Here is a 25,871-nt window from a genome sequence, read left to right as displayed (position 1 = left end):
ATGTAATTTTACCCTTTTACTCCTCTGCTCTAGACTCTTGGATGGCTCCCCACTGACTTGAGGACAAAGCTCAAACTCTAATGGGACTTATAAAGGTCCTTGGCAATGTGGCTTCTTCCTGTTGCTCCAACCTCATTTGTCATTCCCACCTCTACCCCAGAACATGCTTGAGCCCTCCCTTGACTATGTTCTACTCACCCACATGCTCTCTCCGGCCTCTCTCTGGGCCTTTGTTCACCATATTTCTCCATCTGGAAAGCTCTGCCCTTTCAAACTCCATTGTAGCCTTTCTCAGTCTAGAAAGTGCTTCCTCTGGGAAGCCATCCACCACCTCACCAGCAAATGTGGGCAAGGGGGCCCTCCTCTGCTCCACAGCTCCTTCTCATCACTGCATTCAGGACACTGTGTCATCACCTTCTGTTCCCGTGTGGGTCCCCCTTACGGGGGCAGAAGGCTTGTGGGAGCAGGGTCTTGCCTGCTGTGGTCCCTGCTGCATGCTCAGCGACTAGCTGTGCCCTGGGTGTGTGCGCGCGCGTGTACACACACACACACACACACACACACACACACACAGTGAGTGAAGCCTGAGAGGACTCAAGGCCCTGGCCTTCCCAGCAGCCGCTCTCTCTAGGTTGATGAGTCTTCATCACTTTCAGGTAACTTTGTCCCTCTTGCCTCTGTGCCCCCTGCTTCCCTGCAATATTCAGTCTGAGACTGCTCAGATTGCCTCCTCCCCACAGCTGCTGCTAAGGAAAGCACTGTCCTTTCTGTCTTTCTCTTACAGAGTCTCTCTGACCAGGTGACCTAATTTAACGGTCCCCAAGTCATCCCAGCACTTCTGGACCCTTTCAAGATCACTTGTCTTCTTTCTCTCCCACTTGAAATTCACCTTCTGGCTGTGACTTCCATAAATTTTGTACATTTAATTCCCTGATGCTGTTCAATTCTTGCATCTCAGACTGAGCTAAGCCCCTGAAGTAATTTAAGTAACAGCTCAATTATCTCATCTCTCCCTTAATCTTTCCATTCCTATCAGCACCTAGGAAGCAGTGAAAAATGGGATGTGCAAAATGTTTTCTGCCCGAACTTGCTTCTCCCTTGCAGTTCTTATCTCAGTGTGTGTCATCAACATCCACCCAGAAAATCTTAGAATCACTATCTACTCCTCCCTCCTCCTCCTTCCTTTCTATTTCCAGAAGGTCTCCAAGATTATCTGTCCTTCTGTTGAGGTACCTCTCAGGACCAGACTTCTCTGGCCATACCGCCACCTACCCAGGCCCTCTCTTCTCCTGGACTGAACAAGTCCTGCCTGGTCCTCTTCCCTTCCAGCCCCATGCCTATGCCCACACCCATCTATCCTCCCATCTACTCATCCATCTATCAGTCCACTCATCCATCCACCAATCCACCCATCTACTCATTCGCCTACTCACCCACCCATCTACCCATCCATCCACTCACTCCTCCACTCCTCCACTCCTCCACCCATCCACCCATCCACCCATCCATCTACCCACTAATCCCTCCACTCATCCATCTATCCACTCATCCATCCACTTACTCATCTGTTGACCCACTCACCCATCCATCCATCCATCCACCCACCCACGCACCCACCCCTCCTGCAATCTGCTCTCAGTGAGCTAAACTCACATTGGTTAGATCATACCTCTGCTTAAGTAACTTTCATGACTCTTCTCTGCCTTCCAGGCATTCTTAGCCCTGGCTGCACATTAGAATCGTATAGAAGATATTTTTTTGAATACCAATACTAAGGCTCTACACCTAGAGATTTTAATTTAATTGTTCTTGGATGGGGCCTGAGTCTTAATGTTTTTTTTTTAGTCTTGGTGTTTTCTTAAAGCTCCTCAGGTGATTCTAGTGTGCAGCCCAGGAAGAGAACCCATGTGGTTTAGAGAATAAATTCCAAGCTCATTAGCCCACCTACAGTTAAGCCCTTAATCTGTCTCTCCAGCCTCATGTCCTACCAGGCTTCCCCTAACATATTCGAAGTTCTGGCTCTACTGAGCTGCTTATCTATCTTTTATCCCTGGTGCCCCGTGTCTTGTCTACAATTCTCTCTCTCCCCCACGCCTCTGCCTGTTTGAAAAAGTCCTATCTATTATTCAAGGCCCAGCACAAATGGGTACTTTTCTCATGAGTATCTATTATAGTATCTATACATATACTATATCCATAGTATCTACTATGAGTCAGGCACATTACTGGGTGCTGAATATGGTGCCAGGAACAGAACAGTTCCTCCTTGAAGTAACTTGATGGTGAGGGGTGGAATGGAAATTCCTTTAAGGAAAATGTTCTCAACCTGAGTGTGTTAGAACACCCAGAGGGCTGGTTCAAACATTAATGCTGGGCTTACAAATGGGGTGTCTTACTAAATGGCCTGGCCCTGAGAGCTTGCATTTCCAACAAGTTCTCAACTGATGCCCATGCTGCTGGCCGGGTTCCACAGTCTGAGAACCGATGCCTAAGCGTGTGGTCACAGGTGTGCTCTCTGCAAAGGTACCATGAGGTGAGGCCTAGAGGAAGAGGAGGAGGCAGTAAAGAGAAGGGCTGGGGCTCATGGATTCCAGATGGAGGGAACAGCATGCGTGAAGGCACCAGGTGGAAGGGCACCTGGCACAAAGGGACTGTGTGCCTGCGATGTGGAGAGCACAGGAGGAGAGCGGTGCCTCCTCCAACCTCTCAAGCAGAACTGACACTCTGCATGTGATCTCTATTATAGCACTTCATTACCTTCCACCGGGATCCTTTCTTCTGCCTCAGCCACCTGAGAAGGCGCCCCTCCAAGGCACATCTGTGTAACCGTCACCCACGGCCCACCTGAGACCTGATGGAGTAAATGCTGTGGGATTTGGGCTGGGTCATTGAATTTTCATGGTCTAGCCTTTTCTCTAGGCTATAAGTGAAGAAGCAATTTGTTCATTTTTTTTTCTGTGGCAGCCTGTCCCTTCCATTTTCTTTAGGTGTTTTCTATCATAACCATCCTGTAACCCAAATTCCCTTCTCCTCAATGCCTGCTACCTAGATAGATTTTTCAGCTCACTTGGTAGCAGCAAGAAAATTCCTATAAGTCAAAGGCCCCTCCTCACTTGTCCTTCCCAAGCTTAGGAGTTGGGGGTGGGGGGTGGGGCATGGGGGTGCTATGGGTGCCCAGAGGCTGTCAGGGCTGCACCCTCAGCACATCCCTTAGGCTGTGGGAGGATGAGGTGGTCATAGTCAGAGTTAGCAAAATTCCCTTCCTCAGAAACGCTGACAGTGGGTAGCTTGAGTGCATCTGTGATCAGCCCTTAGAGTGGGCTGGGGGACCTTGGGGACCACCACCCTCCCCTCGGGAGGTCCTGTCCTCCTCTTCATGCCTATCCAACATCTCCTTCCCACCCTAGGAAGTGGAGGAAGGAAAGAATCAGGGTTAGAGGGCAAGAACATAGCACAATCCACATGTGGCCACATGAGCTTACGGGTTTGATTTTGGTCTCTAATTACGCTTCCCTCTTTCTTCCTGGAGAATAGGATGTATATACTCTTTACTGAAGATAACAGAGGGGCCTTTGAGGAAGTATAGACAAGAAAGGGATATTCCCTCATTTCATTTTTCAGAAACATCCCGTTTCTCAAGCCTTGGGAAACTATGGTGTATAGAACTGTGGTTCTCTGACTTTAGCATAAATCATGTTAAAACTCAGATTACCACCTCTAGAGTTTCTGATTCAGCAGGTCTGGAGTGAGGCTCAAGAATCTGAATTTCTAATAAGATCCCCGGTGATGTGGTTGGTCTGAGGTTGATGTTGCTTCTGGTTCTCACTTTGAGAACCCCTGTTTTAGTGTAACACCCAGCTAAGAGGATGCTAAGAATTTATCAGTGGTAACAGGAGAGAGATTTGTCTTGTATGTACTTTACCCAAGCATCCCATTGGGAAGATGGGTTAACATCCTCCCAAATACAGAACCTGAAACCCTTCAAGCCCCCAGTTTCATTGAGAGACAAAGGCATGTGTTTCCAAGAGGTCAGGAGACAGAGGCTGGCCCTGGGAGAGGACAAAGGGGCTTGGTGGGGGGGCAGGGAAGGGAAAAGGAAGAGTCCACTTTTTGTTTTTCCACTGCATAGTTTTAGAACTAATATGAGTATTTCGAACACAATTGGTTGAATATTTCTTAGATCCAGGGAAGGCAGCTTCTGCCCGAAGGGAGTGATGCACATAGCAGATGCCACATGCAGTGGGAGAGGAGAATGGGATAGATCTTAGAGCCAGAAGACCTGGATTTTGCCCCAACACTGCTCTGGGACCTTGGGGGAATTTCTTCACCACCTGTAACTGTGTTCTAATGAAACTGAACTTGAAAGGGCCCCTTGAGGGTCAAAAGAGCTACGGTGGATGACAATGCAGAACACTGTATGGATGACAGTTCCATTGAGGCCAATCTGAGCTGCCTTGGTTTCCACAGAAAGGACCAGTACCTCCTCTCACCTGTGAACTGTTGGTATCTGGTCCTGCATCAGACCAGGCGAGAGAGTCGAGATCATGCCACCCTCAACGACATCTTCATGAACAACGTCATCGTCCGCCTTTCACAGATCAGCGAGGATGTCATCAGACTCTTCAAAAAGGTAGGCAAGCGGGCCACCCCAATATCTGTGCTCAGATATCTCTGCCCCAGGCTGACCATGACACACTGGCAGCCAGGGTGGGATGTAGTTTGGGGACATGAGACCAAGAGGGCAGTTGTGTTGCAGGGTGCAAGGGGCCGAGGGCTGGATGTGGTGTCCCAGACCCTGAGTCTGAGTCCTAGATATGGCTGGTGGTCTTAGCCACTTTAGCCACCACCCTCACAAAAATAAAAATCTCTGCAGGGTTGGAAAGTACTAGATGTACATTGTAGGAACTTTGGAAAAATGGACATGAGCACACACACAAACATGAAAATCACTGGGAATGTTATCACTCTGTAATAATCAGTTTGGTGCCATAGGGATTTCTTTATATATACATAGGCAAATACATTTTCTGTAAGTTCTCATATTGATGTATTTTCCAGTATACATTTCCCAAATGAGATGAGACCACATATATGATTTTACTGTCTGCTTATGTCACCTAATAAATTATATAACACTGTATTACAAAATTTTCCCGGGTCAATAAATATATTTCTGTACCATTTTTTGATGATTCCATAGTGTTTCATGATATAGCTTATCCTAATTTATTCAAACAGTCTTTTATTGTTGAACACTTATGTTATTTCCATTATTTTATTTTTCCAAATAACACTGTGGTGAGCTTCTTTGTATATATATATATACTTTTGTCACATTCATTGCTATTATCTTACAGTTGGTTTCTGCAACAAGAATTTTTGGGTCAAAAGCTTGATCATTTTTAAGGCTTTTGACAAAGTACTTGGTTGTTTTCAGAAAGGTTTTAACCATAAAAATGCCCAGAAGTCAGGAGTGCAGGGAGAAGTCACTTGTATGCACCCTAAGGTCTGTGTGTCCCAACCCCTTGCACAGTGCCTAGCAAAGTAGATGCTGTGGAACTGTTTGTAGACTTGAACTTACCTCTATGGACCTCAGTTTCCTTCTCTGTAAAATGGGCTAGTCCTCTAGCCTCTGTGAGCCTCATCTTCTGTGTCTTTCAAAAGGAGTTAAGATCACCTACTTCCCAGGGCAGTGTGGGGGTTAAAGGAAACTGCGTGTGAAGGAGGGGGAGGTATTATTGAGGGAGTGGCTCAGGGTGTGGCCTCTGGGTCCAGAATTCTTAAATATCTGAGTTCATAATTCTGGTTCCATTGTTTATCAGCTGTGTGTCTTTGGATGTCATTACTTTAACTCTGTGCCTCAGTTTCTTCATTTGTGAGATGGAGATAAAAAGACCCACAGGGCCTTAGGGAGGACTATGGGGACGTTAACCTCAAGTAAGGCACAGAGAGTGAGTGTTCAGGAAAGCTGGCCAGCATTGTACCAACCAGTCCATCAGAGTGTTACTAGTAAAATTATTGAGCTCATTTGTTCTTGCCAGGTGCCAATTTTAGGGATTAGGTGCCCTGGGATTGCTAGAAGCATGAGGAAGAGGACAAGTTGATTGGAAATGTAATAATCTGTCTGTGGTCAGTATTTGGATTGTCCACTTTGAGGATGACTTCTTCAGCAGAACTGTAATCACAGACTCATTCTCTCCCACCACCCAATAGACACTGGGTTCCTCCTGGGGCCGTGTTTATGAAACGTCTAAGTTTAATATTTGTGTAAGCAAACATAATTATGAAGGTAAATACAATGCAATAAAGAATAAAAACCCCACAATGCTTTGCAAAGCCATACTGGGGTGATTCCAATCACCTGGTCTAGTCACAAGTCCCCGCCTGATGTTGTTGTCACATCTTTTTCCTGGATGGGAGTGACTCGCAGAGAAAGGGCCATCAGGGCTGTTAGGAAATGAAGGGTCTTTTTTCCTGACTGAGGCCTGGGACAAGTGAGGTAAATCTTTTCAGTTCTCATTTCGTCTGACAGCAGCGTCACTGGTGATGGAGGTTAACAGGGTAGAAAATAATGAAAAAAGGTCGACAGCTGAGCTTCTGGCTGCCTCGTTACCAGGCCGGTGCCTGCAGAACAAAGGAAGCGACCTGGCCCCTGTGGGCCAGGAGAGAGCTGGGGACGGGCCTGGCTGGTTGATTTAGCACAATGCGATCCCTTTGTGTCACATCAGTTATAGATAATCTGGGCACGGAGGCTGCACTCCTTATGTACTAATAGCTCCCGCAGACCTCAGAACAACAGCGAGGCCAGCCCCTGGTGAGACTGGCGAGGGGATTGTCACTCACCCCATTCTACAGATGAGGAGGTCGAGCCTGCAAACCTGCCAGAGAACCCAGACTTGCCCTCTTTTGGCCCACAGTCATCACCAGCAGGAGGCAGTATGGCTGGGCTTCTGCAGTTTGTCCCAGAGCTGCACCTCACTGCCTTAGGAACCTGAGCGAGTCTCAGAGCCTCAGCTTTCGCATCTGGGAGATGGAGGCTGTGGCAGTGTCTACGTCAGGAGGCTGCTCTGAAGAGTGGAGGTAGGCCAAGTGTCCAGCACAGGCCTGGCATCCAGCAGGTGCTCACTAATTGGTGGCTCACCTGTGACCCTGAAGAATGGAGCCCCCCGCCCCGTTCCTGAGCTGGGTCCTAGCACTCGGGTGGGTGTTGCTTCACCATACCACCAAGTCATGCTCTGCCCATGCATCTGCAGGACGTGGGAGTAGCTTCCAGGCCAGGTGTCTTTCGTGAGCTTGGGTCGGGATGCTCTTTGACTTCATAACTTACCTCCTCATGATTCTCCAGTTCCCCTTTCATAGTGCATTCTCTTCTTAAGACTGGAGGCAGCACTTCACATTCCACAAGCCATCCTAGGATTCCTGTGGGCTGGTAGAAGAATGCATGCCAGTGGCCCTTGCTTTAAGTGTCAAAGACTCATCATAGCTAAGGAACTGGATGAGACCTTAGAGGCCATCGTAGTTGTCAGGGCTTCTATGGTAACCAACAATAGAAACCCAGCTCCGCAGTCTTGAAGGAGGAGAGGGACTTACCAGCTCTCCAGAGCTGAGGCTGGCCCCAGGCCTGGGAGTGCCAGGAGCACAAAAGAACTCCATCTCTCTGCAACTCTGTTCCAATTTTCTCTGTTTTCTAAAATATTTTAGACATGGGGTGAAGGGCTCTCTCATAGTCTGTCTCCATGTGCGAACCACATGACCCCCTGCAGCTCCCGGCTTATATCCCACCAGCTTCAAAGTCCCATGGGAAGTGAGAGCACCCTTCTTGCAGAATTGAGTCTCACGGGCTCTGGTTGCCCATCCTGGGTCACACTAGCACTCCTGAAGCTGCACCTGTGGGCAGCGAGACGCAGTGCTCTTACTGACCAGGCCTGGAAATATCCCACCCCTAAAGCCGGGTGTACGCTCAGCTCCACCTAACCCACAGGGTCCTCTTACAAGAAAGGAAAGAGGTACCTGGGGGGCTCAGTCAGTTAAGCATCTGACTCTTGATTTGGACTCAGGTCATGATTGCAGGGTTGTAAGATTGAGCACCATATCAGGCTCTGCTTAAGATTCTCTCTCCTTCTGCTCTTGTCCCCCCATCCCCCACACTCTTGCTCTTGCTCTGTCTCCCTCTCTTTAAAAAAAAAAAGAGAAAAGAGAAATAAAACAATAGATGTCCATAGGCCTCTGTTCCTGTCCCTTTATCATCTTCCGCAGGTGTCATTCTCCCTCTGCTAGATTTGCCTCATAAAGGGTCTTTATTACCTCTCAGTATGGCTCATTCCATCTGGGGATAACCATGACCAATAGAAAATTCTCCCCAACGTTGAGATGAAATCTCAGTGTTTATACTTATGGTCCTGGTCACATCTTGAGGGCTGTCAGTGGCTCGAGGACAGAAATCATGACCACCCAGCCAGGTCTTTGCCACCTCTGGGTAAATATTCCAGGTCCCTTCGGTTTTCCCTTGTGACTTGGCTTTGTGTATTATCCCCACCTATGTCATGTCCCAGGCTTCTCCAGCCTGCACAAGTTAATGTTCAGAACCATTCAGAATACTCCAGGAAGGTTTGACCAGCTAAGAGTAGAGCAGGGCTCTCTAGACACAATATTTCTAATAATGAAACCTGTGCAGGCATTTGCCTTTTTGACCTTAGCCTCATCACATGGTTGGCTCCCTCTGAGCGCCCTGCTTGAATCCCTGGGTATTTTCTGTTTTTTAATCTATCTTATGAATTCTGCACTTGTGTTTCTTTATATTTAGTCTTTCAGAACTCTATTTTGTTAGACTCTGGTCAAATGGGTTCAGTGTTTTTATTTAGGTGATTTTGCTTTTCTTTTTAAAAATTTTATTTATTTATTTAATTATTTATTCATTCATTCATTCATTCATTCATGAGAGACACACAGAGAGAGGCAGAGACATAGGTAGAGGGAGAAGCAGGCTCCCTGGAGGGAGCCTGATGTAGCACTGGATCCCAGGACCCCGGGATTACAACCTGAGCCAAAGGCAGATGCTCAGCCATTGAGCTACTCAGACATCCCTATTTAAGTGACTTTTCAAGCAGCAATAGGGTAACTCTTCCAAGAGGTCCTAAGTCCTCCTCTGTGGGGGAAGCCTGTTTTATAGCTTCATATCTCCCCCTGTGTTACTTTATGCTCTGTGTCAATTCTTTAACCCCATGTTTGATTCTTCTTTGCCTTCTTAGTGAAGAGGTGGAAAGTGGGTCAGAGAATTGAGGATGAGTTCACAGAGTGAGCTTTGAGTTGAGTGTTGTTGAAGGGTGAATAGGAGTCTGCAAGGCGTGCCCGGGTGGCTCAGTCGGTTAAGTGTCTGTCTTTGGCTCAGGTCATGATCTCAGGGTCCTGGGATTGAGCCCCACAGGGCTCCCTACTCAGTGGGGAGGCCGCTTCTCCTTCTCCCTCTACTGCTACCCCTGCTTGTGCTCTCTTGCTTTCTCATATAAATAAATAAAATCTTAAAAAAAAGAAAAAGAGAGTCTGCCAAGTGGGGAAAGAGGTTCAGAGTTCAGTGTTTAGAGAAAGTCAAGAGCACAGTGAGTAGAGTATATCATGATAGAGGTCCAAGGCAACTCAAAAGGGAGACCTTTTCAGCTAATTTGGTTCTTAAGGATATTATGTGTGGCCCTCACTATGTTAAGAAAAATTAAAACAATACTAAAATTTGTGGAATTTCACATAAAAATCAGGGCTTTGTGTTTCTCTTCAGAAATAAGAAGCTCTGAGGGGCATGTGAGGGGCTCAGTAAGTTAAGTGTCCAATGCTTGATTTTGGCTCAGGTCATGATCTCAGGGTTGTGAGATTGAGCCCCATGTTGGGCTCCATGCTCAGCAGTAAGTCTGTTGGAGATTCTCTCCCTATCCCTCCTTCCTTTGCCCCATACCACGCACACACTTTCTCTCAAATAAATAATAAATCTTCAAAAAAAAAAAAAAAAAGAAAAGAAAAGAAAGAAACTTTGCCAATATCAGATCCATATGGGTTCATACTTGGTAGTAGTTGGTTGGAATTGAGTAGCTGCTGGCCCCTTTAAGCAGGGCACACTGTCCCCACTGTCCCGGGGTCCCTGCTGTTGCCTAGTGTAGCACAACTGGTTGGCTGCTTTATTTTGCTTCCCTGGCCCTTTATGCATTTTAATTTGTGGCTTCATTTTTAAACATTATCTACCAGTGGTTCACAAATTCTAGCATTATAAACACCACCTGGAGGTTTTGTTAAACAGATTTCTAGGCCCCATCACCACAGTGTCTGACTCAGTAGGGTGGAGAGAGGCCTGAGAATCTGCATTTCTCACCAGCTCCTTGTTGCTGCTGCTGCTGGTGCTGCTGCTGGTTTTGGGACCACACATGGAGGATGACTTACCTCCTTGTTTTACAGATGAGGAAACTGAGGCCTACCTCTGGTCAACACAGAGTCTGGCCCCAAACACAGGTTTTCCACTCCAGCTCCTGTACTGAATCCACTAGCTCCTGCAGAGCCCCAGCGGGGAGGTTCCATCTGCATCCTGCCTGTTCTCCTTTCCTGCCCCTACGGTGTCTGAGATGGGGCCTTGAAGCCCATTCATTCCATTTCAGTCTCAGCCTCCTTAACAATAGCCATCCATTATTCTATGCTCTGATGCCTGCAGAATTTAATTACTTGCCTGGCCGTGAAGCGAATTTGATTGTTGGGAACTGCGGTGTTCTGGAGGAAGCACTAATGAGGAAAGACTCTTAGCTGAGATGAGAAGGCATTTGGGGGGCTTGTGTTTGAAAGCAGCCATTCACTGTGTGGCAATAGGTCTTGGTCTTCAGTGAGCTTTTTCGTTCCCGCCTCGAAGATGTCTGTCGCATTTCATAAATAAATCAGGGCTTTTGTGTCCAATAATTGCCTTGCTTTGTAACCAAGATCAAAAGCACCAATGGCCTTGGATTCAAAGCCAAGTTTATTTTTTACTTCTTGGTTGCAGGAGAGAGTGAGGGTTTGCATGCTGGCAGGTCCAGCTAGGAGGCTTGCATGGAGAGAGAGAGCAAAGTGGGCAAACTGCCAAGGCAATGAGGAAGCTCTTCAGCCAATCTCCACTGACTACCAGGGAGATGAGGTCGTGAGCATTCACTCTGCTAGTAGAGCCTGCTGGGCTGGTCACCACTGGGCATTCCCAACTCATTCAATAAACATATAATAGTGCTATCATGGCCGTAGGTAAACAATAATTATAGACAGCAAACAAACAAAAAAAAGTGAGTACTTACTGTGTGCTGGACTCTGGGCTAAGCATTCCATAGATATTTAATTCTTAAAGCCTAAGTACAAGATGCTGTCATCATGCCATTTTCCAGATGAAGGAGCCTCATGATGCTGATAAAGATGAGCTGAGATTTGTGTCCATATGTGTCTGACTGGAGCCCATGCTTGGTGGTAGACAGTTGCTAAAGAAGACAGAGAGATGAGTCAGCTACAGTGCCCTCTCTGAGAGATCACACTGTAGAATGGAAACAAAGACAGCCATGATTCAAATACAATAAAGAGGGACATTGGTCCAGAGGGAGGAGGACTTCTAACCTGGGCTGGTGGTTGGGGCTCAGGGAAGGTTTTATGCTGGGGATGCAGCATTTGAAGTGGATTTTGAAGGATTAGGATTTATCCCAGTGTGGTTTCCCCAGGAAGTTAACAGAGTGATTATGATGCAGGAGTATATTAGCAAGTACTCTTGGGGATCCCCACCTGCAGAAGGAAAGGAAGGAAAGCAAGAGTCAGTGAATGGAGAAGTTGGGCTATGGTGTAGTCACTACTAAAGCCTCAGTTGACTCCTTGGGGGACTTCTGAAGCTGGAGTGCTCCTTCTGAGTTCTCCTGAGTAGGGTGAGGAGACTGGGCCTTTATATCTTCTTATTGCTCCCAGAAGGGGGCATGATCTTGAGCAGATACCTCTCTAAAGCAGTTCCAAAGAGGGCCGACAGCTGTGATGTCTGCCAACAGCACTCGAAGCTAGGGAACTAAGTACTCTGTTCCTGAAAGGGACTTGGGTGGCTCATCACTGTGTCCCAAAGATATGCAGGGATTTGAGAAAAGTCAGACACAGGAATCCAGACCAAAGCAAAAGCTGGTGGACAGAAATGTCTAGGTCCTGTATCATGAACAGGTAGGTTAGTGTTGCTGTTCAGTACAGTAGTTAGGGCTGCAGACAGACTCTCTGGCTCAATCCCTCTTCTGCCATTTTATGACCATGTGAGCTCAGCCTAATCTTGATTTTCTGAGTTTTGTCATTTTCAAGATGAAGCTAATAATAACCTCCTTCATGGGGTTGTTGTAAGGATTGAAAAAGATGATATAGAGCCACTACTTGGTACACAGTAAGCAATCAATAAATTTTAGCTATTATTAGGATAGTTACTGGGATTTTGAGAGAGAACATAGTGAGACTTAAGTTTAGAGATGGAATGAAGGAATATTTTATTCAGGGTGCACAGGTTAAATAAAGGGTCAGAAATAAGAAAATATGCTCTGGAAGCTACTCACTGATTAGTTCTAAATCATGGTGGCCTTGTCTCTTCTTTTATAACCTCTTCTTTTTCTTGCCTAATTATATTGGCTAGGACTCCCATCTTGTACAGTGTGAAGAGAAATGGGAGAGAAGTAGTATTCTTAACTTTTATTTTTTAATTTTTAAAAAAGATTATTTATTTTAGAGAGAGTGCACATGTGTAAGCAAGCAAGTGGGGGGAAGAGCAAAAGAGGAGAGAGAGTCCTGAAGCCGACTCCCTGCCGAGTGCTGAGCCTGATGTGGGGCTTGATCCCAGAACCCTGAGATCATGACTTGAGTCAAAATCAAGAATAAGGCCCTTTAACCGACTGAACCACCCAGGAGCCCTGGTATTCTTGACTTTTAAAAGGCATACTTCTAACTTTTCACAGTTTTGCTTTATGACAAAAACTCTTAGCAAATCAGAAAAAATAGGAATGTCCTTAGTCTGATAAAGGATATTTACCAAAAACCAACAGCAAATATCATACTTACTGCTGAAGAGAATTCAGCAAGATGGCTCGTTATAGAAATTAATAGTGTTCCTGTGTGTCAGCTATGTCCAATTAGAAAATATAATTTAAAAAGTACATACATTAGAAAATAAGAATAATTGAAAATTAATTCCATTAATGCTACAAGTTAGCTGCATCCTAGAAGTTTTAATGAGTGATACTTTCATGGTCATGCAGATATAAATATTTCATAATTTCCATGGCAACTTCTTCTTTGACCCATGAATTATTCAGAATTATATTTATTTTAGTTCCAAAGGTTTTTTTTTAAAGCTTTGTACTTTTAATTTCTTTTTTTTTTTTAAATTTATGATAGTCACAGAGAGAGAGAGAGAGAGAGAGGCAGAGACACAGGGCAGAGGGAGAAGCAGGCTCCATGCACCAGGAGCCTGACGTGGGATTCGATCCGGGGTCTCCAGGATCGCGCCCTGGGCCAAAGGCAGGCGCTAAACTGCTGCGCCACACAGGGATCCCTGTACTTTTAATTTCTAACTTTACTGCTGTGTGATAAAAAAAATAAGGTCTATAGGTTATATCTTTTAATTTTTGTTGAAGTGTTTGCCTTATCAGATATTGAGATTTCCTCTAAAGTGATAGTAAAACAGACAATACTAGAGCAGTATTAGGTAAGCTGACTAATTAGACAAAACCGAACCCTTTGCAAATGAGAGCACAGTATGTGACAGTGGTGCGATATGGGTTGGTCAGGGGGTAGGGTAGACTGTTTAGAAATAGAGTGAATTCCACTGGTTGTCATTTTGGGGGTTATTTTTAGGAAATGACTTTACACATACACACACATATTTTTTAATATAGAAAAATAAGACCTCTACCTTAGTTCACAAAGATATATTCTAGATAGATTAAAGCACTAAAACAAAAAAGGCAAATCTTTGAAACTATGGAAGAAAATGTAGGAGGTTATATTTAAAACCTTGGTGGTAGGAAAAGAAACACAAAAAGGAATGTTTCTTCTGCTAAAAAGAACGTAGAAAAACACAAACTGGAAAGAAAAATACTGATAAATGCCATTTTACAAAAATAAAAAAGTCTTCCTATAATAACAAATAAATAAACAGAAAACAAAATGAGACCCAGTTTGACTCCCATTAGATGGGTAGGGCAATCCTAGGTGCTGACAAGAATGTGGAGCAACAGGGGCTCTCATAATCTCGAGTAAGCATGCAAATCGGTCCAGCCCCTTTGAAAAACAATTGGGCAGTATCTAGCAACAGTGAAGGAAGATGTACATACCCTATGATCCAGCAATTCCACTTCTGAGTATAATCTAAAAATATTCTAGTCTCTTTCTCTCTCTCTCTGTCTCACATACACACACACACACACACACACACACACATACACAGAGTGACCTTGTATGAGGACGTTTGCTACAATACTGTTTATAGTAAAGAAACAAAGAAAAATCACCCAAATGTTCATCATGAAAGGGATGGCTAAATAAGCTACAGCCATACAATGGAATAGCGTACAATCCTTAAGAAGAAGGAACTGGATCTATATGTATCAGTATGGATAAAACTTGAAAATGCAATGTTGGTGAAAAAAGCAAGGAAAGCTGTGATGTTTTAAACAAGTTAAAACAGAATGTAATAGTTTGTATTGTTTATATTGTTAGACACCTGTGTGACTTGAAGCTATGCAAAGATGGGCTATGTAAGAAGACATACTAGCTGCAAAGTAGCAGTTGAGGAATAAGGGAGTAAGGAAGAGGAAGAAGAATGCTTCATTTGTATCTGAATATTGTAACATTTTGCTTTCTAAGAGCAGTTTTGAAGCCAAAATGGAAAAATCCAATTTGGATGGCATGTTCATGAGCATTTGTTACTGTTCTCTCTGCTCTTCTGTATGTTTGAAATATTGGAGAACTGAAATTAAGGGGAGAGGGGGAAAGAAAGACCAGTTGGAGACAGATGAAGAAGCCCTTGGATGTCAAAATGAAAAGTTGGGCTTTATTTTCTAGACATTGGAGAACCACTGAAAACTCTTGCATAGGGAATGACATAATCAGAGCCAAGTTTAAGGATGATTAATTTGGTGTGTTTAATAGCTTTGAAAGAGAGGTGCTGAACTCAGGGAGCGCAGCTACATGTTATTACAGATACACGCTAATACACAGACTGGTGGGGAAGGGTAGTAGGAGCCTGGATCAGGGAGGGTAATATGGGAATAGAAACGAAGGAAGGAATGGATAGGAAAGTAGAGAGGTGGATGGGTGGGCTCATGGGTAGATGGATAGATGGACAGATGAATGAATAGTTGGGTAGATGAGTAGATTGATGGATGGGTGAATAGGTACAAAAGTGGTGACTAGAAAGGTACAGACATTTTTTCAAAGAATTTATTTATTTGTTTATTTGTTTTAGAGAGATGGGGCGGGGGAGCAGAGAGAGAGGGACAAGCAGACTCTGCACTGAAGCAGACAAGCAGGCTCTGCAGAGCCTGTCACAGGGCTCAATCCCATGACCCTGAGGTCACGACCTGAACTGAAATCAAGAGTCGGATGCTTAACTGAACCACCCAGGTTCCCTGGATACAGACATTTTTGAAGTGCCAGTGCAATCCTTCTGACATCTCGTTCACAGACAATGCAAATGAAATAGAAGATCTGATGATGAAATGACAAGGAGGTTAAAGTGAGGTCTTGGGTCAGTGATGCAGCAGTAATGAATGATTAATAATGTTTTGATTCCAACAAATAAGCCTGGCAACATTTGTATTCACCTTGAAGATCATGTAGAGAGGGGAAAAAACAGCTCAAAACTCAGTGGCTTTCGGTTTTCATAGATACTGGTTTTTCAGGAAGATAGCTTTGTCATGCTCTCCAGGACAGACTTCCCTTCTCTCTCTCCAAATTTTTCTCTCCTTATCTGTAAGAGATTCATGGCACAAAAAACAAATGTAGGCTGACATCAGGGACATAGTCCAGAAAGACGACTCCTGAATATGTTCTGCCTCCACAGAGACTCAGGCCAGCATTCCACTGCATCTCCTTCTGCCTTGACCTGGAGGCCAGGGGAGGACAGGGCCTTGGTCACGGATAACAAAAGATTCTGTAAAATGGCACTCGGCACTGTGTGTTATCTGATATTTACGATGATCTAAAGCAGAGCCTTGTAAATGTCAGTGTGCTTTTTATACTAAAGGCAGAGGAGTATCCATGTTTTATAATTATTTTGGAATGTTTGGGGAAAAAAAATTCTGAAGGCACAGAGAGTGCAAACTCTCTCAGTGGAGGCAGCAGAGTGGAATGGTTGGGGGACTCCCATCTCCCAGCTCTATGGTCTTGGGCAAATTACCCTCCCTCAGCTCCTGTGTCTTAATCTTTAAAGTGTGTGGGTGGGTGGGGTAATTAATGATGGTGCCTCCCATAGAGGGCTCATATTAGGCCTGTAAAGCAGTTATCATTGGGCCTGGCACATGCTGTGAGATCAATGAACATAGCTATTATTGTTGTCATTATCTACACCAACAAATATTACTAGTAGTAATAGTAATTATTACTAACAATGATGACAGTGAGTATTGATAATAATAATACTTAGTATTACTACTAGAGATCCAGAAACTCCTAGCCTGTCAGGTCACTTGTTCTCATAGTCATTCCAAGGTATGCTTGGACTTCCTTACGCCTGTTATTATAAGCATTTCTGAAAATGGAGGCCCTCAGCGCAAACAGCATCCCAGAGAGATGCTGGGAGTGATTACATGGGGAGAATGGAGATATTGCCGGGCTCCTGAGTTGTGCATCAGTGGGGCTCACCACTGCCAAGAACCTCTGATGAGTGGTCCCCAGGCCTTTCTGCTTTCTGCAGTCTCATCCCAGCCCCAGCAACAAGGGGAAGAGTTCAGGGCTCCAGTGTGCATTCCAGCCTCTTGCATGACATGCAGATGACAGTATTTGGAGCCAAAGCAACAGGAGACATAGAAGTGTGGGAAGGGGAGGAAAAGCAGGGAGGTGTCCAGGAGCAGGGAAGGGAAGATGATGGGGGAGAGGGGAAGAGTAACGAGGGTTCAGATGGAAGGTGGAGCAGAGACTAGGCTATGGATGATGTTTGGGGACAAGGGCCGTGACATGGCAGGATGCCCACAGCCCAGTTATTGGCAAGCTAGGACACAGCTGGGAGTAACAGCCAGCTAGCTGTCCAAACTGCTGTTTCCAGGGATAAGCTGACCTTCCAGGACAAACTGGAGAAGCCCCATCCCTCTGAGACACGCCTTTTGAGCCTTTGCTTGGGAAATAAGAGCATAATTGCTCTGGGAGATGGCCAGTGGTACATATATCATATGTTAAAATAGGGAACATCTGTGGGTCTCAAGTTTTGTTATTTGTTCAGAAAACAAGCAGGAGTGTGGAAACACAGTGGGATTTAGAACTAAAGGAGAGAAAAAATTTTGTTTTATTTAGTTTTGTATGTTTCTTATTGTTTGCTTAGAACCCCATGAGCTGTCCCCAAAGATTAGCCCAACATAAGAACATGTAATAGAGCAAAGAGAGACCACCCTTGCTAGAGTAGTGCCTGTCGAGATGGAAGAGGGGCCTCATGGATAACAGAGTTGAAAAAGCCTCACTCGTCCCAGTGCTTTAACATTTCCTGCTTTAACATTTTCTTGAGGATTGTTTAGAATGGTCTCGTTTTAGAGAAGTGGAGGGAGTCTTTTCATTAAAATCTGACATTTTAGGATGGTATTATTTTTCTAGATGTAAAGGGTGACTTTAGCATTGGAAATGACCCACCTGTTAGTTTGCTCTTTATTTTTTTTTATTTTTTATTTTTTTTTAGTTTGCTCTTTAAAAATAGAACTTCTCAAAAAATATAGCTCATAAAGTCCCAGAACCTATAGTAACAGTTCTGAGGGTTTCCCTCCAAGAGCATGATTAGCCCTGAATTGAAAAATAAATCAATCACCCATGGCAAGGTTTTCACAGAGCAAAGAAATTGATTTCACTCAGGAACTGTTGTGTCAAAGATTTTTTTTTGCCAGCTGATCCCATGTTGACATGATGTGTGGGTGTTTTGTTTTGTTTTGTTTTGTTTTTTAAAGAAAAAGGAAAGAGATTCAAAGATGGCCACCTTTTATTCCTTTCTGGTTTCCTATTGCTTCTGCGTGTTAGCTCATAAACAGACATTTATAGAGCTCCTCTGTATGCAAGTCTTTGTGATCAGAACTATGGGAAGCCACAGTCCCAGCCTTTAAGCAGCTTCTGCTCTGATTGGTTGGAATTGGTCCTTTTGCAGGAACTGTTTGAAAGCTTGTGCTTGGTGGAGGGTTTTCAGAAGGCTCTCTTACTCTGTGGGCATGCTGGTATATGCAGACCAGTGTATCTGGTGCAAGTACTGATTATATCAGTAGTCTTTCACGTCAGCAAAAATGACAACTTACTGGATCCTCTAAACTGCAAGTCCAGAGGTAACGTCTTATTTAGGCTTCACTTGATCCAGGACACAGATCCTGTTGTCAAAGACTCAGCTCTCCTTATGGTGGGCAAGACGACTACAGGCAGCCCAAGATGCCTGACATCCTAGCTTAGACCCCAGAGGAGAGAGGATCTAACAATATGGTTGTTAGAAAGCTCCTGGGGAAGACTCTCATTGGCCCAGCCTGGAATATATTTCTATCTCTGACCCAGTCACTAGATACAAGGTGCTGGAGCACTCTGGTCAGACTGTGTCCCCGTGACTGATGGACCGTCCTGTATGACTATGTAAGCACAGAGTCAGTCCCATCATGTCTCATCTCCTGTTATCAGAAGAAGGAGAAAGAGAGAAATGAGAGGTGGTCATCATGGCTGATTTATTTCTTGCAAGGCAGGTGGGCCAAGAAGGACCAGGCTAAGGAGAAGTTGGTCTGCCCGCAAGTGGGAGCAAGGGCCAGGGACGTAGATTCCTGCATAGGCGGTGAGAAAGTACATTGGCCAGGCAGGTGGTGTCCTGACAGGTATAAGGGGGCAGGTACAGCATTGCAATGGCTTCTTTCATCTGTGTGCCTGCGTCTCCTGCAAGGCCCTGCAGAAGCAGACCATAGAAAGGCATTACAAATGCCATCTTTGGAGTCCATTGAGCCAAGAGCTGAATTCTGGCTCTGCCATTTTCTAACTGTGCAACCTCGGGCAAGTCCCTCAACCCTTCTGATCCTCAAGCCCTCATCTGTCAAGTGGGCATAATAATGGCACCTACCTTCAAGGTTTAATTAGATAATGTATGGAAGTGACTTTGGACAGTATTCAGCAAATGGAAAGCACTTCATGAATGGTAGTTGCAGTTGATAAAACAGGGTCCATGTCACATTCAGCTCTCTGTCTTTGGTACCTAGTCGAGGCTGGTATCCAGTAAGTATTAAAAAACTGCTTGTATAGATTGAATTGAAGCTAGGTGAGTAGTTGACCACAGAGGTATAAGAGGAGGTAGGGCAGGCAGGAGGATGGGTACAGGGGGCTCGGAGAATCCATAACAGACAATGGTGTTGGGGTCTGAGGGAAAGCCAGGCGGTTGGGTCTCAGGAACCAGACTCTTCAGTGGCTCTCAAGTGTCAGGATAGGAGTAAGGCACTTTTTAGAAGGCACTCTCCCAGGGTCCATTTTAGCAGGTCCAAGATTGCTATCCTTGATGAATGCCAGAGGATTGAGAGGGCTACCCCCTGAGAGACCCCGCTGGTTTCTGGGTCACAAACTCAGATGCCTCCATGGGCCAGATGGGTGATGTGGATGGGTGAAGGGAGATGCTGGGTGCTGTGGCCAACCAGAAAACACAAGCCTCATCTGGAGGGGAGCCATACTCGAAGTAGAGACTTAGTATTGCCAGATCTTCTAATTTTCAAGAGAAGCTGAAAATCAAGACTTGTAAAGGGAATTTCCTGATTTTTTAGATGCCAAGAAACAAGTCAGATTTTTGAAAACACCGCAAGGCCAAATAAAACATGTCTGTAAGCCAGAGAAGAGCTGCCACTTAGAGTCCTTGGTCTAGGGCAGTGGTTCTCACTCAGGACAGTTTTACGCCCCCGGGAACATTTAGCTGCATCTGAGATCATTTTCCTTGTCACAGCTTGGGAAGAGGGTGGGGAATGCTACTGTCATCTAGTGGTTAGAGCCTGGGGATGCTGCTAACTACCCTTCAATGTGCATGACGCCACTCCCACCTCAAAGAGTTATGTGGCCAGAAAGGAAGTTGACCTGGCATGAGTTATGGGCAGAAGAAAAAGGCAGAACTGAAGATACCTGCCACCTGATTTTACAGACTTATTTGGGTCAGAGAGACAGGGCTCTGCCCTTCAACCCTGAGAAACCCCAGCTGCCATGGCTGAATTCTTATTGGTCAGGTATAATTGTTTTCTACACTGTGCACGCTTCCTGTGCATGAAGCAGCCTGCCACCCCCAACCTCTGCAGGCATGAAAGTCATGCTAGAAATTCGGACAATGAGTGCTAATACATTGCCACTTGGGTCCCCAAGGACTGGGTGTGATGGTCTGTTAGACATTATCAGGGTTTTGGCCTCCTGTTCCTGGTGGAATGTTTGGTTTGGGTTCTGCATTCAGTAGTTTCTGGAAGTGTAGTTGAGAATATTTCCCTTCCCAACCATAACAAAATGAAATGTCTCTGAGTTCTGTGCAGTTCAGTAACGATTTGCTGAGCGCCGCTCTGTGACCAGCACAGTGCTTGGTGCTAAGGGGCCGATGAGCAGAGACTTGGGCAGGTTCCATCCGGAGGCTTACCATCCCACTGAGAAAATGCAAGAACCAGACCTGGGGCCCTCCCCATGCAGTCTGCTCTCTGTTACACCGGTATCTTTACCTGCCTGAAGTATCGTTCTGGTCGCTACTCTCCCCCACTCAGAAACCTTCTGTGGGTCCCAGTTCCACTCTGAACGAAGCCTGCACTCCATTAGCTTTTGTGATCTCACCCAGCCTCCCTTTCAAGCTTACTTTCTGCTGTTCTGTGGCTGTGCACCTCTCTTAGCAAACCAAACTTTTCCCTAGGCCTGGGCTCCCACCCTTGCTTAGGCCAGCCCCCCACCTAGAATGCCTTTTCTGGCCATTCTTTGCAAACTGAGATGGCTCTGGTCGCACTTCCCCAGTCCTCTTCATCACTTCATCGCATATCATTTAATCTTTCACTCTTTATGGCTCTTTCTGCCTCCTGCCTTATTTGTGTTCTTGACCCTTGACCTACCAAACTGGGAGATTCTTAAGGGGGAAAAACTAATTAAAAATTCAACTTTATGTTCCTTTTCTGGGCAACTTGCTAGCCTTGTCTCTGGCATCCAGTGGGTATCCATCCACTTAGCCTGTGCTGCTAGCTCTTCATTTGTGCCTGGCATGGTGCCAGGTCTTTCATATGTGTCATCTGACACTCGTGACCTCATCCTACTTTTACAGATAAGGTTAGAGGAATTTTCACCTCATTCATTCATGACTCATTTAACAAACATATTTAATGAGCACCTGCCATGCAACAGACTCTGTGGCATTGCAGGGACATAGGAGTGGGAAACCCAGGAAGCAGATTCTGAGATGGCTGAAGTTAGCATCTAGCAGAATGGTGAGGGAGCATTCTTGGGGTCCACACCTTGGGAGGGCAGGGGAGGGGGCAGGGTGAAGTCAAGCCATGCTGTAGGCAGCCTTGCTAGAAGTCTTAGACAGCTCTGTGGGCAGTTCTAAAGATGGAGCAGCTGTCCCAGTTGAGGGGAAAAGACAACCTCTTAGGCCCCCCTCCTCCCACGTGTCTTCAGACAGAACCTGTCAGTCCTTGGAAGGGATGTCACCTTGTCTACCATGGCCATCCTGAAGGGTTCTTTTGGCTGGAGGCAGTCTGCTGATAGCCCTCCCAGCAGCTGGGATATCGGAGCATCTACCATCAGAGAGAAAATTCTCTTTGTGTTAATGAGGCTTACATTCAAGAGGGGAAAAAATGATCAATTAATTAACATATAAATAAGCAAAGTCATTATACTTTCCTTAGTGCAAAGAAGGACAGAAAGAGGTACTCTTTTTTTTTTCTTTAGATTTTATTTATTTATTCATGAGAGAGAGAGAGAGAGAGAGAGAGAGCGAGGCAGAGACACAGGGAGAGGGAGAAGCAGACTCCATGCAGGGACCCCGATGTGGGACTTGATCCTGGGTCTCCAGGATCACACCCTGGGCTGAAGTCGCACTAAACCACTGAGCCACCAGGGCTGCCCAAGAGGTACTCATTTTATACACAGGGGAAGCTGAGATGTCCAAAGCTTTAATGGCTTAAAGCCCCACCTCCAATCCTGGTCTCTGGCTCCAAAATTCAGCCCTCTCTACTGTATAACCAGGCCTGTGCCAATCACATAGAACTCAAAAGTTAAGCTGAAGAGCTGGGTCTTCATCTTGTAGGGATTGAGGAGGCTCTGGAGGGAATAAAACACAGTATTACACTGGCACAGGCATGCAGAATTAGGGACCAGAGTTAGGGACTTAGTTAAGGCACAGCTTTAGAAGCTTTGGTCCTGCTTGTCCTGGGACTGGTGGTCTCAGATGATTAGGATGATTTTGGCTGCAGGTAAAAGAAAACTAGCTTGAAGTGGCTTAAACAGCAAAGCCACGGAAATGGAAGCTTACTGGGAGGCAGGCTCTGGATTCAGTTGAATCAGTTTCTCAGCAGGTCATGAAGCAGCCAGGTTTGTTTTGCTCTACTACCCAAGGTTACTTCCTCTTCTGGTCCTAAGGTGCCTGCTGTTAGCAACTGGAACTCTTAGCAGAAAAGCTAAAAGCTTCTCTCAACCATCTAAGTCCTTCTCTTTCATCCAGTTAAGTCACATGCTCAGTCCTGGACTAATAGCACATAACAGAATCCACCGTCTCAAGTTGAGATGGGTCAGCTTCCCTGGAAGAGCTCAGCTGGAGGAATCAACACAGAGCCAAATTCATGGCTCTTTTAGGAAGCAGAAAGGGTCTTGGGGATGGATATTGGGGAGGGAGTCAGCCTTACCTGCTCCAGAGAACAAGATTGAGCAGTTTGAGGGCAGGACACAGTGACAGACTAGATTGAAGGGGAAGGACTAAAACATTTTTTTTTTTTTTTTAATGACTCCAAGGTTTCCCATTGCCATGCTGGGGATGATATTATCTCATTGACCAAACTCAAGGGGCTGGGGGAAATTTCACATTTGATTTTGGATAACTTGAGTTTGATGTGATGAGGAGACATTCACACTATATTATTTTGCAACAGCCGAAGCTATAGGTCTTTGAGCTTGGGCTCAACGCACTGTAGGACAGAGCCCAGGAGATGACAACAGAAATGGTGACATGCTGTGGGTCACTGAGAAGTGGAAGCTGGAGCCAGGAGTGTGTGGGGAGCTGGCTGGGGCAGGGCCTGCGAAGGCAAGGCTGGTGGGCTCTCCTGGCAGAGCTGCTTCTAGGAATTTATCTGACAGGGGTCTCTGCCCATGTGCACAGTGACAGGGTTCAGGGATGTACAACCACATCATTGTCTGAAATGTTAAGAGACTGGAGACAACCTAAATGTCTGTTGCTGTCTAATTAATTATGATACATCTGGTATATGGAACCTTAAGCAGCTGTTAAAAAAAAACGGAGGATGCAGGAGCTCCATGGCTACAAAGGAAAAATCTCAAATATATTGTTAGGTGGAAAAAATCAAGATGAAAGATGGACAGAATACTTCCATTTGTGTTAAAAAAGTATATGCTATTCAAATGTGTGTTTTTGTTTTTTTGTTTTTAAAGATTTTATTTATTTATTCATGAGAGACACAGAGAGAAAGAGGCAGAGACACAGGCAGAGGGAGAAGCAGGCTCCATGCAGGGAGCTGGATGTGGGACTCGATTTCAGGTCTCCAGGGTCACGCCCTGGGCTGAAGATGGTGCTAAACTGCTGAGCCACCCCCCACCCCCCACCCCCCACCCCTGCCCAAATGTGTGTTTTTGTATTCATTGTATCAAAAGAAACTTCTAATAGCATAGACTCTGAGTGAGGTTCTGGGAGCTCGGGAGAGTTACTTTTTACATTTTACCTTCCTGGCTGTTAGAGTTTAACCATGTGCATTTGTTACCTATCAAAAAAATTAGATCATAAAAATAAATGCATAAGAAACTGGGTCTCAAGTGCCAGAGAGGTTAGTGAGACTGAGGACTGAGAGGAGGCCACTGGAGGGTGTCAATCCAGAGTCCAGTCAGAGAGGCAAAAGTCAGGGAGAGAGGCCACGGGGGAAACTGAGGCACAGACTGTCCACTTTTTTGTGAGAATCAGAGATAGAAGGAGATGGGCATAGCTGGTTGGGTTCACTGAGCACCACTGCAGACGCATGGGATGTGACTGAAGCTTCTCTTGTGAGCTCCGCACAGGATGTTCTGCTCAGGCTCTGCTGTGGTTTTGGATCACGTCCCCTGTCTTTAGCTCTCAGAGCTGCAGGGAGGTCTAAGCAGACTGCCTAGAGCTTTTGCTAGAGCTTTGTAATGATTTTGCTATTTTTAAAGAGATCTTAGGCAGTCAAGGGCTACCTTCAGATGACTGATTTCTGGCAATTATTGTATCAGAAGCTGAGGGAAAGGCTATAAGATAGGAAAAGGAGCCTAGGAAGGCACGGTGTCTGGCCCTGAGCCTTCCTCAGCTACTGCTGAGTCCAGGGGCTCCCGACCTATGTTGGGGAGGACGGAAGGTTGGTCTTTTCCCATCAGTCACTGGTCATGCTTGAGCTGAGGGAGCCAAAAGGGGGACCAGGATGACTTGGCTCTCAGAGAGCAGAGATCAGGACTCCCATTTTCTTTCCTTTTTTAAAATTCAAGTATAATTAATGTACAGTGTTATATTAGTTTCAGGTGTACCAAATAAAGACTCAACAATTCTATGGTGGTCACCATGATAAGTGTACTCTTAATCCCCTTCACCTATTTCACCCATCCACCAGCCCCTTCCCTTCTGGCAACCACCAGTTTGTTCTCTGTATTTAAGAGTCTGTTTTGGTGAGTTGTCTCTTTTTTTTCTTTGTTTTGTTTTTCAAATTCCACATGTGAGTGAAATCATATGGTATTTATCTCTCTGACTGACTTATTTCATTTAGCATTATACACTCTAGGCTCATCCATGTTGCAAATGGCAAGATTTCATTCTTTTTGATGGCTGAGTAATACTCCATTGCACATATATACCACATCTTTATACATTCATCTATCAGTGGGCACTTGGACTGGTTCCATATCTTGGCTATTGTAAATAATGCTGCAATAAACATAGGGGTGCATATACCTTTTAGAATTAGTCGTTTCATTTTCTTTGGGTAAATACCCAGGAGTAGAATACTGAATCATATGATAATTCTATTTTTAATTTTTTAAGGTATCTCCATACTGCTTCCCACAGTGGCTGCACCAGTTTTCATTCCCACCAACAGTGCAAGGGGGTTCTGTTTTCTCCACATCCTTGCTGAGACATGTGATTTCTTGTGTTTGATTTTGAGGGCTCTCATTTTCAACATGGAGACTTCATATGACAGTCCAGGCAAACAGGGAGAGTATTAACCAAAATAATAATAATAATAGTAATAATAATAACAATAAACCTTAAGTAACAGAGAATCCTAGACTCTTCAGGCTGAGTGGGACCTAGAGATAATTTATTCATAGTTTTCTGAATTGTATCTCTGAATATACTAAAACATGTAAGTCACCTCATGGAAAAAAGATTAAGATAATCTAAACTGTATACTATAATGCTCCTTAGAAAGCCCATGTTTGTGAGGGTATGAAAGCCTCTGAAAAGTCCTGTAGTAAGAAAACCTCCAGTGGAG

General features: G+C 45.1%; 1 protein-coding gene across 6 annotated transcripts in view; it reads left to right on the top strand.

The window, feature by feature from the left end:
- Positions 1-25,871, top strand: part of SRGAP3 (SLIT-ROBO Rho GTPase activating protein 3) — a 317,794-nt gene that overhangs the window by 200,910 nt on the left and 91,013 nt on the right. For all 6 annotated transcript variants that reach the window (XR_005988861.1, XM_041761597.1, XM_041761595.1 and 3 more), the window contains one exon: positions 4,468-4,630. Coding sequence is in view for 5 of the 6 variants with exons in the window: in XM_041761595.1 (XP_041617529.1) it covers positions 4,468-4,630 (163 nt within the window). In the remaining variant the exon portion in view is untranslated. The remainder of the gene's footprint in view (positions 1-4,467; positions 4,631-25,871) is intronic.

This window comes from Vulpes lagopus, chromosome 7 (genome assembly GCF_018345385.1).
Source record: "Vulpes lagopus strain Blue_001 chromosome 7, ASM1834538v1, whole genome shotgun sequence".
In the NCBI taxonomy this organism is placed as follows: domain Eukaryota; kingdom Metazoa; phylum Chordata; class Mammalia; order Carnivora; family Canidae; genus Vulpes; species Vulpes lagopus.
Note: the sequence above shows the minus strand (reverse complement) of the source record. Positions and strands in the feature narration are given on the sequence as shown.